Source organism: Colobus angolensis, unplaced genomic scaffold (assembly GCF_000951035.1).
Source record: "Colobus angolensis palliatus isolate OR3802 unplaced genomic scaffold, Cang.pa_1.0 Scaffold145, whole genome shotgun sequence".
NCBI classification, from domain to species: Eukaryota; Metazoa; Chordata; class Mammalia; order Primates; family Cercopithecidae; genus Colobus; species Colobus angolensis.
Genome location: NW_012114544.1, coordinates 1672723 through 1686246, shown reverse-complemented (window position 1 = coordinate 1686246; position 13524 = coordinate 1672723). Strand labels below are relative to the sequence as shown.

The 13524-nt window shown below is 39.9% G+C and overlaps 1 protein-coding gene across 1 annotated transcript in view; it reads right to left on the bottom strand.

The window, feature by feature from the left end:
* The window catches only part of INTU (inturned planar cell polarity protein), a 96100-nt gene that overhangs the window by 71070 nt on the left and 11506 nt on the right, over positions 1-13524 (bottom strand). The window contains exon 2 of the mRNA XM_011935591.1: positions 7149-7684. Coding sequence (XP_011790981.1) covers positions 7149-7684 — 536 coding nt within the window. The remainder of the gene's footprint in view (positions 1-7148; positions 7685-13524) is intronic.

The following is a 13524-nucleotide window of genomic DNA, read 5'->3' as shown; positions in this document are numbered from 1 at the left end:
ATTTTATTTCTCCTTCACTTATGAAACTTAGTTTGGCTGGATATGAAATTCTGGGTTGAAAATTCTTTTCTTTAAGAATGGTGAATATTGGCTCCCACTCTCTTCTGCCTTGCAGAGTTTCTGCTGAGAGATCCGCTGTTAGTCTGTTGGGCTTCCCTTTGTGGGAAACCTGACCTTTCTCTCTGGCTGCCCTTAACATTTTTTCCTTCATTTCAACCTTGGTGAATATGACAATTATGTGTCTTGGAGTTGCTCTTCTCGAGGAATATCTTTGTGGCATTCTCTGTATTTCCTGAATTTGAATGTTGGCCTGCCTTGCTAGGTTGGAGAAGTTCTCCTGGATAATATCCTGCAGAGTGTTTTCCAACTTGGTTCCATTCTCCCCGTCACTTTCAGGCACACCAAACAGACGTAGATTTGGTCTTTTCACATAATCCCATATTTCTTGGAGGTTTTGTTCATTTCTTTTTACTCTTGTTTCTCTACATTTCTCTTCTTGCTTCATTTCATTCATTTGATCTTCAATCACTGATACTACTTCTTCCAGTTGATCGAGTTGGTTACTGAAGCTTGTGCATTTGTCACATAGTTCTCGTGTCATGGTTTTCATCTCTATCAGTTTGTTTATGGACTTCTCTGCATTGGTTATTCTAGTTATCCATTCTTCCATTCTTTTTTCAAGGTTTTCAGTTTCTTTGCGCTGGGTAAGTAGTTCCTCCTTTAGCTCTGAGAAGTTTGATCTACTGAAGCCTTCTCTCAACTCATCAAAGTCATTCTCCGTCCAACTTTGTTCCATCCTGGCGATAAGCTACATTCCTTTGGAGGCGGAGATGTGCTCTCGTTTTTTGAATTTCCAGCTTTTCTGCCCTGCTTTTTCCCCATCTTTGTGGTTTTATCTGCCTTTGGTCTTTGATGATGGTGATGTACTGATGGGGTTTTGGTGTGGGTGTCCTTTCTGTTTGTTAGTTTCCTTCTAATAGTCAGGACCCTCAGCTGCAGGTCTGTTGGAGTTTGCTTGAGGTCCACTCCAGACCCTGTTTGCCTGGGTATCAGCAGCAGAGGCTGCAGAAGATAGAATATTGCTGAACAGCAAGTGTTGTTGTCTGATTCTTGCTCTGGAAGCTTCATCTCAGTGGTGTACCCAGCCATGTGAGGTGTGAGGTGTCCATCTGCACCTAGTGGGGGATGTCTCCCAGTTGGGCTACTCAGGGGTCAGGGATCCACCTGAGCAGGCAGTCTGTCCATTCTCAGATCTCAACCTCTGTGCTGGGAGAACCACTGCTCTCTTCAAAGCTGTCAGACAGGGACATTTAAGTCTGCAGAGGTTTCTGCTGCTTTTTGTTTAGCTATGCCCTGTCCCCAGAGGTGGAGTCTACAGAGGCAGGCAGGCATCCTTGAGCTGCGGTGGGCTCCACCCAGTTCGAACTTCCCAGTGGCTTTGTTTACCTACTTAAGCCTCAGCAACGGCGTGTGCCCCTCCCCCAACCTCACTGCTGCCTTGCAGTTAGATCTCGGACTACTGTGCTAGCAATGAGGGAGGCTCTGTGGGCGTGGATCCCTCTGGGCCAGGTGTGGGATATAATCTCCTGGCGTGCCGTTTGCTAAGACCCTTGGTAAAGTGCAGTATTAGGGTGGGAGTTACCCGATTTTCCAGGTGTTTTGTGTCTCAGTTTCCCTTGGCTAGGTAAAGGAATTCCCTTCCCCCCTTGTGCTTCCCAGATGAGGCGATGCCTCGCCCTGCTTCAGCTCTCGCTAGTTGGGCTGCACCCACTGACCAGCACCGACTGTCTGACATGCCCAAGTAAGATGAACCTGGTACCTCAGTTGAAAATGCAGAAATCGCCCGTCTTCTGTGTCGCTCACGCTGGGAGCTGGAGGCTGGAGCTGTTCCTATTCGGCCATCTTGGGCACCCCCTCCGCAAATAAAAAATAGACTGTCTTTTCAAAGATGTCTGTGTAATGAACAGCCTTGGACAACAGAGATAGTGTTTCCATCCTGAGCAAAGGTCAAGCTTGCTTTCCGAATGGTATAATAAGGTCAATGCTGTGCTCAATATCTTATTATTAATAACTGTTTTTTATAAAAGATTGGTGTTCCCTAAGTACAGAGTTCCTTTCCTTTAAGGTAACCCATTATTAGGCATCACTTGGCCATCTGTAGGGTTGGCAAACAGATGAAAATGTTGACACTTTAGGTACTGCTATTCCTCCTTTTTTTCCTTCCTCTCCTTGATATCTCTATTGAATGAGAACAGGGTTAAGTGCAGAGTGAGCAGGAGTAGGTTCTTAGGCCAACGGTGAAAGCTTGAACTAGCTTTAGATGCTCAAGAGATACAATTCAGATGAGAGTTTTGCAAGCACGGGCACCAAGTCATTATGATGGTTAACTATTGCAACACTTCGGACAAACTTTTCTTAAAAGTAAGAACTTGCGGAGTAAAATAACCTTTCAACTTGAAGTCCACTTGGAAAAAAAAAAAAGACACAACAAGATGCCTGTTTAATTTCTCCTGCATAAGAGATTAAACAAGAGTACTATGTTAAATTACTTATAGCTGTAGTGATTTAAAAAAAAAATAAAGGAATGATAGACACAGTATAGCTGTGCCAATGTAAAATGAAATCACTTTTGGCCTATCCTAATGATTAGTTCTGTTGTCTATGGTTGTTATCCTCAGAGCACAGAAATAGTAAAACCATTTTAAATTTGTTACTTTAAACTAAAATTCCATTGGATGATATCCCAAATGACTTTTTTCTCTAAATCCTAATGAATACATGCCTGAGTGTTATATAGCTGAGTGTTATAGGGAGTATCATCTAAAAGTATCAAGTCTAACAAACCTCTAAAAAGAGGAGATGGCTCATCATAAAAATATATGAAAATAAATTTTTAAAGCAAGTGTAGTATACTCAATATTTTTAAATGTTTAGTAGAAAATTTTCCCATTCTATGAAATAAGTATTAGATCCACTTCTCATTCTCGCAGACATTTGTTTTCCTCTAGTGTTTCTGAGCACTTCTGTGAAGTGACTCAGACATGGCCGGCTTCCTGGACATCACACCTTTGTTGTGAACATCTTACACTCCAGGAAAGGTCTTTCTCAATAAGTACACAGGAGTCATTAATATGCTGTGTCCCATTTCAAAGGCTAAAAGGAAATGAACTATATGATTGGTTTGCGTTGTTAAATAAGAAATGGCCTGGGAATTATTGATGGGTAGAAATAAGAGAAAATTTTTATTAAGAGATATATTTAAGAACCAAATAAAATATTTTAAAAAGAGACCAGTTTATCACAGTTCCTCAATGTAAAGTTAATTATATGAGAAAAGCCATCAATTTCTCAGTAGATACTTAATATCAAACAACATATGTGTACTAAAGGGCTACTACATAAGGCACCAAGGGCTATGAAAATATATATGCAAAAGTTTGTTTACTGTTGTGTTTATACTATATATACAATGAATATACAAATTAAGACATTATTTTTGACAAAAAAATTATTGTATATAAAGGTAGGAAAAGGGAAGGATATATATCAAAATGTTATCTTTGGGTATAGCGAATTTTTCTTTTTTTGCTTAATTGTATTTTCTAAATTGTCTACAATGAACTTATATTATTACTATTGCAAAAAGAAAAAACTCATATTTTACCAAGAAACCCCCACTGTGGTAGGCAGCATAATTGCCCCCCAAAAATGTCTATGTCTCAATCCCTGAAATCTCTGAATATGCTACCTTACACAGCAAAAAGGACTTTGCAGCTGTAATTAACTTAAAAGATTGGAAGATTATCCGAGTGGTCCTCAGGTAATCATAAAGGTCTTTATAGGAGGAAGGCAGAAGTGTCAGGGTCAGCATGAGAGACACTGGAAGATGCTATGCTGCTGGCTTTGATTATGGAGAACAGGACCACAAGCCAAAGAATGCAGGTAGCCTCTGAAAGCTGGCCAAGGAATGGGATTCTTCCCTGGGGCCTCCAAAAGGAATGTAGCCCTGTGGATACCTTGATTTTCATACAAGAAGACCCATTTTAGATTTCTGGCTTACATTATTGCAAGATGATAAATTTGTATGTTTTAAACCACTAATTTTGTGGTAATTTGTCACGGCAGCAATAGAAGATGAATGCACTAGCCTAATAATATAAAGCAATCTTTGTGATGCACCAAAAAAGGAACCACGAATGCTAAAAAACAAAGATGGACATACAACATGTATCTGGAGGTCAGTTAGGAAAAAAAATAAATCAGCCTTGCTTGTTACAGGTGGGGATTTATGGACAGAAGGAGTGGCAAATATATATGGGACAGAAAAATGAGATCAAATTGTGAATTAAAATTGATTCTTTAAATTAAGCCAAATTTGACTTCAGGGAAAGGGAATTTGGTTTTTGAAAAGCAGTTACTATACTGCCATTTTATACAATCAAAACTCAATGTTTTCTGCCAGTGCATTTACTAACAATAAATTTTGTTACAATTTTTTTTGAGTTTCAATCTCAATCCCTCATCTATAATATGTGGGCACTAAACTAGAGATAATTAGGGCCCCTCCCAACCTACCATTCTAGAAGTCCTTGAATAATGGTACCAACTTGTTTTTGTGAAAACTGTTAAAAGAAGAAAAATCAGACATTTATCCTGCCTTTCCTGTCTGAACCATATGTCAAGGTTACCAAACAGAGGTGATGGGGAGTTTCTTTTTACGAAAGTAGTCTAACTGAAATATCGAGAAAGACAGACAGAATTGGAATACCACCATTTTGCAGTTCCTCAATGAATTAATGGATCCAGGCAATGGTCATTAATAACTGCTAATATCATAAAAAGAAAAACAGCAGATAATATATTGTTCTTGATGGAAGCACACAGACCACCTATAAAATATGTTTGATAGGCCTCAAGATCTAACGACCAACTTACAGGAAACACCACTGAAAGGGGAGCATGTTAAATGAATTCTGGCTCCTTTTACAGAACTAAAAGAACAAACCATAGAGATATTTAGTTCAATCCTATCATTTCACAAGAAGGAAAGTTGAGGACCCAAGGGAATGTAAGTATGTATTAGCCTCTATTCCAGTCATCTATTGCTGCATAATCAGTCATCCAAACAATTTTTTTTTTTTTGAGACAGAGTCTCTCTGTGTTCCCCAGGCTGGAGTGTAGTGGTATAATCTTGGCTCATTGCAACCTCTGCCTCCCAGGTTCAAGTGATTCTCATGCCCTAGCCTCCCCAGTAGATGAGATTACAGGCATGCACCACCAGGTCCAGCTAAGTTTTGTATTTTTAGTAGACACGAGGTCTTGCCATATTGGCCAGGCTGATCTCAAACCCCTGGCCTATCCAAATAATTTTGAGGCTTAAAACGACAATTGGCCGGGTGTGGTGGCTCATGCCTGTAATCCCAGCACTTTGGGAGGCCGAGGTGGGTGGATCACCTGAGGTCAGGAGTTCAAGATCAGCCTGACCAACATGGTGAAACTCTGTCTCTACTAAAAAATACAAAAAAATTATCCAGGCATGGTGGTGGGTGCCTGTAACCCCAATTACTTGGGAGGCTGAGGCAGGAGAATCGCTTGAACTTGGGAGGTGGAGGTTTAAATGAGCCAAGATGGCACCATAGAACTCTAGCCTGGGTAACAAGAGTGAAACTCCATCAATATATAACAACAACAATCATTTATCATCTCTCCTGGTTCTGGGGTTAACTGGGGCCAGCTGTGGTTCTCACTTGGGATTCCTCATGCAGTTACAGCCAGATGGTGGTTGGGGGTGGAGTCATCTTAAAGGCTTCTCACTCAAATCTGGTGGCGAGGGCTTCAGGTGGGAATATCAGTTGGATCACTGGTGTCTTGGCCTCTTCACACAAGGGTGACTGGGTTCTAAGGGCAAGTATCCCCAAAATAACCAGGCAGAAGCTGCATCACTTTTTATGATCCAACCTCTTAAGTCACATGGCACCAATTAAGCTGTAGTGACCAGCCCACTCAGATTCAATGACAAAGAGCACAACTCTCTGTGGGAGAAGTATCAACACTACATTTTAAGAAAGTGTGCAGATCCTGTTGAGATCATTCTGGAACACATACTTTGCCACAGATGCCCTTCCTACAAGATTGTATATGATCCTCCCTGTGATGACACTTATCAGACAGTGAGGAACTGCCTGCCTATCTGTAACCCATCTCTTCCACTAAAACATAGCTCCTTTCAAGAAATAATTGGATCAGTAAAGTAATCTTTTATTCCTGGCACTTAGCAGATGCTAAAAAAACAAATTGCCAAATCAGTGAACAAACAAATAAAATTCAGATTTAAAGTTGGAAATATTTGTAAATGTATCTGTAAATGTTATTCATTTAAACCTCTTATGCTAGATAAACTTAAAAGACTGTCAGCTTTTAGAATTTATTACTTTTAAATTTTAGTAATGATATATCCTCACATTTGACTCATTTATCTTTAAGTAATAAGATTGCTACTAACTCAAACATTGTATCTAACAGCTTAAAATTTATCAGCAACACAAAATGCTCATCTTAATATATATTCAGAATAACTTGTGGGTTTATTTTTCTTGAAAATTGGTGGGATATTTTATGACACATATATTTTATGACACACGCCCTTAAAAGGAAATTTATGTATAATACCACTCATTGCTAAATATGCCAGATGAAACAGTTGCAAACCACTCCAAGAACTTAGTGTACTCAACTGCAAACATACAATTTAAAAGTATTTTTATTCATAAATTATATATTTTTGTATCCTGTTACTGGATATAGCCATTCAAACCTAAATTATCACTCTATGATCAACTTTTTTTTCTCATCAGTAAACATAACCAAGATGAAATAAAATTATATAATTCAAAACTTGAAAATTATGTAAGCTATTTCTTGGCCTGAACAAGGCACACACATATTCAACACACTGAACTGGTTATTTTAAGAACACTGTACCTTGTAGTGCACCATGTGTAACCATTTCTCTACTGTACCAAATGTCATTCATCAGTTCTTAATCTGTGGAGACTGTATATAATTGTTTTTATCACATTTCCTGCAAGGTGTCATCGTTAATCATGTATCTCTGTAAACAAGGATGGATGTGTACCAGCAACACTTACCAATGAGTACCTGACCACTCTTCATAGCAGATCCCCCTGGCAGCAGGCCATGGACCACAAGCCTCTCTCCATCACCCTGCTTTCCAGTTCTTCTCCAGCTCCACTTGGTCTGATGAATAATTCCAACCAGCACTTCCAGAAGCTTGAGCTGCTCTTTGGCTTTGATGACAGTTAGCTTTTTGGGGTTTACATAAACATTCACATCTTTGTACCGCTGTTGGACAATGACTCCTGTCTTCTGATTGGACTGATGCTTTAGAATGGATACTGGTCCATTGTCGTTGCTATTTTTTTTATTGCAGCGCTTGGGTAAAAGTCTTTTCCTTCTTAAAATTTTGGTAAACTGCTTGAGTTTGGGTTCATACTTCTTTCTTTCTTTGTAATCATCTTCAATGATAATCTCATTTTCACTGAACCTGACATGGTTCACAGTTGGTGTCTCAGAAAGGAGGCTTTCTTCTTCATCCTCACTCAATTCCAAATAAAACAGCTCTCCATTTTTCTGCACACTGTCCAGCCATTCAGGCTCAAGATCACTATGAAAGAGAGAAAAGATAATCTTAATAGCAGTCCAATATATATAAAAAAAGGCATGTCATCCTGGCATGAGGGTGAGGGTAGAGGCTGGGGAGCAGGAAGATGGGAAAGGGTGAAACTTCTTTATTATTTCAAATTATCCGTACTATTTCTAATTTATTGTGAGCCTCAACATTATTTTCTATAGGATGCTTTTTTTGTAGAGCTTTGAAGAACAGGAGTTGGGGGAGAAGGAATCAAAAAGGCATAGCAATAGAAAGGAAAACCAATGAAAAAAAAAGATGGTCCCCTTACAGAATCTTTTTTTTTTATTTTTCTTTTTGAGACGGAGTCTCACTCTGCCGCCCGGGCTGGAGTGCAGTGGCCGGATCTCAGCTCACTGCAAGCTCCGCTCCCCGGGTTTACGCCATTCTCCTGCCTCAGCCTCCCGAGTAGCTGGGACTACAGGTGCCTGCCACCTCGCCCGGCTAGATTTTTGTATTTTTTAGTAGAGACGGGGTTTCACCGTGTTAGCCAGGATGGTCTTGATCTTCTGACCTCGTGATCCACCCGTCTCGGCCTCCCAAAGTGCTGGGATTACAGGCTTGAGCCACCGCGCCCGGCCGGTCCCCTTATAGAATCTATGAGTTGAAAAAAATTAAATCAACCACTGTGTGGTTACTGTTCACTTTAAACAATTTCACTGAATGATAATTTGCATTAGCAGTTGATTATGCAATTATATCCACAGAAGTATGCCATTAGGAAATTGTACATGAAAATATATTATTTGCACATAAATTATTTAGGATGGTTGTCAGGTTAAAATGAAAGCTAAAGCCTACCAGCTTTAACAGACTTTTACATAAGTTTTCAAAACAGAAACACTCACTTCACCATGAACTAAAATCTGCCCTGAAAACAACCCATTTATAATCACAGTTAATATAGTAATGATCACTTTACAGTCTATAATTTCCATAAAGCTCCTTTTTATGAAAAACTGTAGTAGAAAAAACAAAGCATATATTACATAATTCATCATGTGATTATAAAAAATATTTTTAACTGGGAAGTATGCTGCTGAAAAAAACCAAATTACTGCTATTAAAATGATTGAAATAGCATTAAGAAGCAAACATACTCATGGTAACAAACCTAAACTCTACCCTGTTCAATGTTATGAACAGTTTACCTTTCAAACTGCTCTTCTTTAAAGTGAAACTAGTTACAGCAGAAAACTTAACATGTAGAGAGTCTTTTCAGAAACATGAACTGTAATATCCCGGCCTGAAAGAGTATAATTTGTGTTGTAATCATTAAATCAGATAGAAGACATTTCTGTTTTCTGCAGTGTTTATTAGCAACTCCAGTTCTTTTAACTTAAAAGTCAAATGTCTCTTACTAAATACTTTGAAAATTAGTCCCCAAAATATACTATTCTATTACTCAACTCAAACTAACCACTGCTCTCATCTGTGGCTGGTTGTTAATATAAAATTTTCAACTACATATGAGTCATCTAAAAATAATGCCTAACAAGCTCAAAATATCAAAACTAACATTTCTTTGGGACTTGTTGGTTCCCAGTGTGTAGCATCATCATAGACACTAAGCCTCACTTGTTACAGATTATTAACCAAATATCGCTTATTTCAACCATACCTATCTATACCCACAGAATCAATATTTAAATAACTATGCAGTTCTACTCGAGAGTCTAAATAACTATATCCCCACCATAATTATTTAGATAACAAAGCTACCTTAATTTTAATTGCTACAGTGTAAATACCATGACTGCACATTAATTACTTAAAAACATATGTATCAATTTAATATATATAATATCAATTTAAACAATGAATAAAGTGTATCAGCCTTATTATCTCACCCTTTCAACCTGGTAAGTTATTTGTTCTAGAGATATATAAAAGAAACATTTTTTTTCCACTTGCTAAATATGAAGATGATTCATTTCAATCTCTAAAATTTGAATGTGAAATCACTTTTGGTTATGATTCAAAGATCCAATCCAAGCAGGTGGGGGCCAAGGGGATAGCATCTTGGCATTCAATTGTGGAGCAACTAAACAGCGCCAGGAACTGTGGTAAGTACCAGAATTACAATGATGAGAATGTCAGTTCCTGCCCTCGGTTAGTAAAGAAGAGAAAGTGAGGAAGAATTCATGACAGTACACAGGGTAAGTACAAGACAGAGCATACAGGAGAGTCACCCAGCTTAGCCATATAGGAGAGTCACCCAGCTTAGCCTAGCTGGAAGTTGAGGGGAGATCAGGGAGACCCCAGAAATCAGTTTGAAAAGGATAAATGGGGGAGGGAGAGAGATGGGGAGCTGAAGGGAAAGCTGTGAAGAGGATTTCAAACAGGAGTAACAGCATAAGCAAAGACCTGATGATAGTCCCCATGGCCTAGACGGAGAACCACTGGCAGTCTGCAGTTGCCAGAGTAAATGTGGAAGGTGGGGAATGACAGAAGTGGTCAAGCCCTAGTTTTGCCAGGGTTTTTAGATCACCCTAAGGGGTTTGGCTTTTGTAATGCAGGTGAGAAGGCATCAACAAAGAGTTTTAAGTAGAGAGTTTATGTGTTAGATATCCCTGGATAGGCCTACTTTGGCAAGTAAATGGTTGGTGGATTTGAGGTGGACAAGACTCAAGGCAGGACTAGTCAGGGGGCTGTTTCAGTAGTTGAGGCAAAAATGACAAATAAAGCAATAGAAGAGATGGAAAGTAGGAAACACATTTGAGAAACTCTTGAGAATCACCAGAACTCTGAGACTGATTAGGTGGGGAGAGAGAGAGAGCAGGATTCAGGTTGACTGGATTTCTAGTTGGTGACTATACTTTCATGCATCCTTTTGTGCACACCCATGTGCAGACTCATTGTAATAAATGGGAACACAATCTTAATACAAGTCATTTTCTCATACTATCTCTCTCTCACATGAACACTGTTAAAAAATCCATGCTTTATAATCACATACAAACACATATAGGGTTATTCTGTCACTGTTTTTAAAAAGCGGAATCATTATATATGTACCTATATAAAGGTATATGCTTAACTTTATAATTTCTCACTTAACAATACAGCTTAGAAATCACTAGTGGCTACATAATATTCGATATCAAGGATGTAGGACATTTGGTCATTCACCTACTGATAAGCTTTGTGTTCAGTTCTTGTTTTTCCACCACAAAGCTATAGGAACCATCAATATACACGTGTGTGTGTGTGTGTGTGTGTGTGTGTGTATCTATATATCTTTACCCAAAACACTATACCAATTTATATTTTCACTAGTGATATGTGGGATCCATTCTCTTAATGTCTAGATTTTAAAAAATACATCATTTTAAGAAGAGAAAGACATTTTTTAAAAAGAGGAAGAAACTAAAAGGAAGATAAAGAGGTAGAGACAGGGAAGTGTATATAAGAGACCCCACACAGAAGGGCAACTTATACTGAAAAGCAAATGAACTGAGAAATCATGAAGAGCTGAGTTCAAATTTTGTTCTATTATGATTTTAACCTTTTTAAGATCGGCTGATTGATTGCTTTAGTTTTCCTCTTCTTGAAAATAGATTATAGCAGTGGTTCCAAGATGGTCAAATAGCAATAGCTCCAGTCTACAGCTCCTAGCGTGAGAGACGCAGAAGACGCGTGATTTCTGCATTTCCAACTGAGGTACCGGGTTCATCTCACTGGGGTTTGTTGGACAGTGGGTGCATGACAGTGTGTGCAGCGCACCAAACATGAGCCGAGGTAAGGCGAGGCATACCCTCACCCGGGAAGTGCAAGGGGTCAGGGAATTCCCTTTCCTAGCCAAGCAAAGCAGTGACAGACAACACCTGGAAAATCGGGTCACTCCCACCCTAATACTTTGCTTTTCCAATGGTCTTAGCAAAAGGCACACCAGGAGATTATATCCCGCGCCTGGCTCAGAGGCTTCCACGCCCACAGAATCTCGCTCATTACTAGGACAGCAGTCTGAGATCCAACTGCAAGGCGGCAGCCAGGCTGGGGGAGGGGCGCCCGCTATTGCTGAAGCTGGAGTAGGTAAAAAAAGAGGCCTGGAAGCTCCAACGAGGTGGAGTCCACCCTAGCTAAAGGAGGCAAGCCTGCCTCTGTAGACTCCACCTCTGGGAGCAGGGCACAGCTGAACAAAAGGCAGCAGAAACCTCTGCAGACTTAAATGTCCCTGTCTGACAGCTTTGAAGAGAGCAGTGGTTCTCCCAGCACGGACCCTGAGATCTGAGAACAGACAGACTGCCTCCTCAAGTGGGTCCCTGACCCCCAAGTAGCCTAACTGAGAGGCACCCCCAGTAGGGGTAGACTAACACTTCAGAAGGCTGGGTACCACTCTGAGACCAAACTTCCAGAAGAACAATCAGGCAGCAACATTTACTGTTCAGCAATATTCGCTGTTCTGCAGCCTCTGCTGCTGATACCCAGGCAAACAGGGTCTGGAGTGGATCTCCAGCAAACTCCAACAGACCTGCAGCTGAGGGTCCTGACTGTTAGAAGGAAAACTAACAAACAGAAAGGACATCCACACCAAAACCCCATCTGTACATCACCATCATCAAAGACCAAAGGTAGATAAAACCACAAAGATGGGGAAAAAACAGAGCAGAAAAACTGAAAATTCTAAAAATCAGAGCGCCTCTGTTCCTCCAAAGGAATACAGCTCCTCACCAGCAATGGAACAAAGCTGGACAGACAATGACTTTGATGAATTGAGACAAGAAGGCTTCAGATGATCAAACTTCTCTGAGCTAAAGGAGGAAGTTTGAACCCATGGCACAGAAGTTAAAAACCTTGAAAAACGATTAGACGAATGGCTAACTAGAAAAACCAATGCAGGGAAGTCCTTAAAGGACCTGAGCTGAAAACCACGGCACGAGAACTACGTGACGCATGCACAAGCTTCAGTAGCCTATTTGATCAAATGGAAGAAAGGGTATCAGAGATGGAAGATCAAATGAACGAAATGAAGCAAGAAGAGAAGTTTAGAGAAAAAAGAATGAAAATAAAAGAAGAAAGCCTCCAAGAAATATGGGACTATGTGAAAAGATCAAATCTACGTCTGATTGGTGTGCCTGAAAGTGATGGGGAGAATGGAACCAAGTTGGAAAACACTCTGTAGGATATTATCCAAGAGAACTTCCCCAACCTAGCAAGGCAGGCCAACATTCAAATTCAGGAAATACAGAGAACACCACAAAGACACTCCTCGAGAAGAGCAACTCCAAGACACATAATTGTCAGATTCTCCAAGGTTGAAATGAAGGAAAAAATGTTAAGGGCAGCCAGACAAAAAGGTTGGGTACCCACAAAGGGAAGCCCATCAGACTAACAGCGGATCTCTCAGCAGAAATTCTACAAGCCAGAAGAGAGTGGGGACCAATATTCAACATTCTTAAAGAAAAGAATTTTCAACCCAGAATTTCAAATCCAGTCAAACTAAGCTTCGTAAGTGAAGGAGAAATAAAATCCTTTACAGACAAGCAAATGCTGAGAGATTTCGTCACCACCAGGCCTGCCCTACAAGAGATCCTGAAGGAAGCACTAAACATGGAAAGGAACGACCGGTACGAGCCACTGCAAAAACATGCCAAGTTGTAAAGACCATCGATGCTAGGAAGAAACTGCATCAACTAACAAGCAAAATAACCAGCTAATATCATAATGTCAGGATCAAATTCACACATAACAATATTAACCTTAAATGTAAATGGGCTAAATGCTCCAATTAAAAGACACAGACTGGCAAACTGGATAAAGAGTCAAGACCCATCAGTTTGCAGTATTCAGGAAACCCATCTCACATGCAGAGA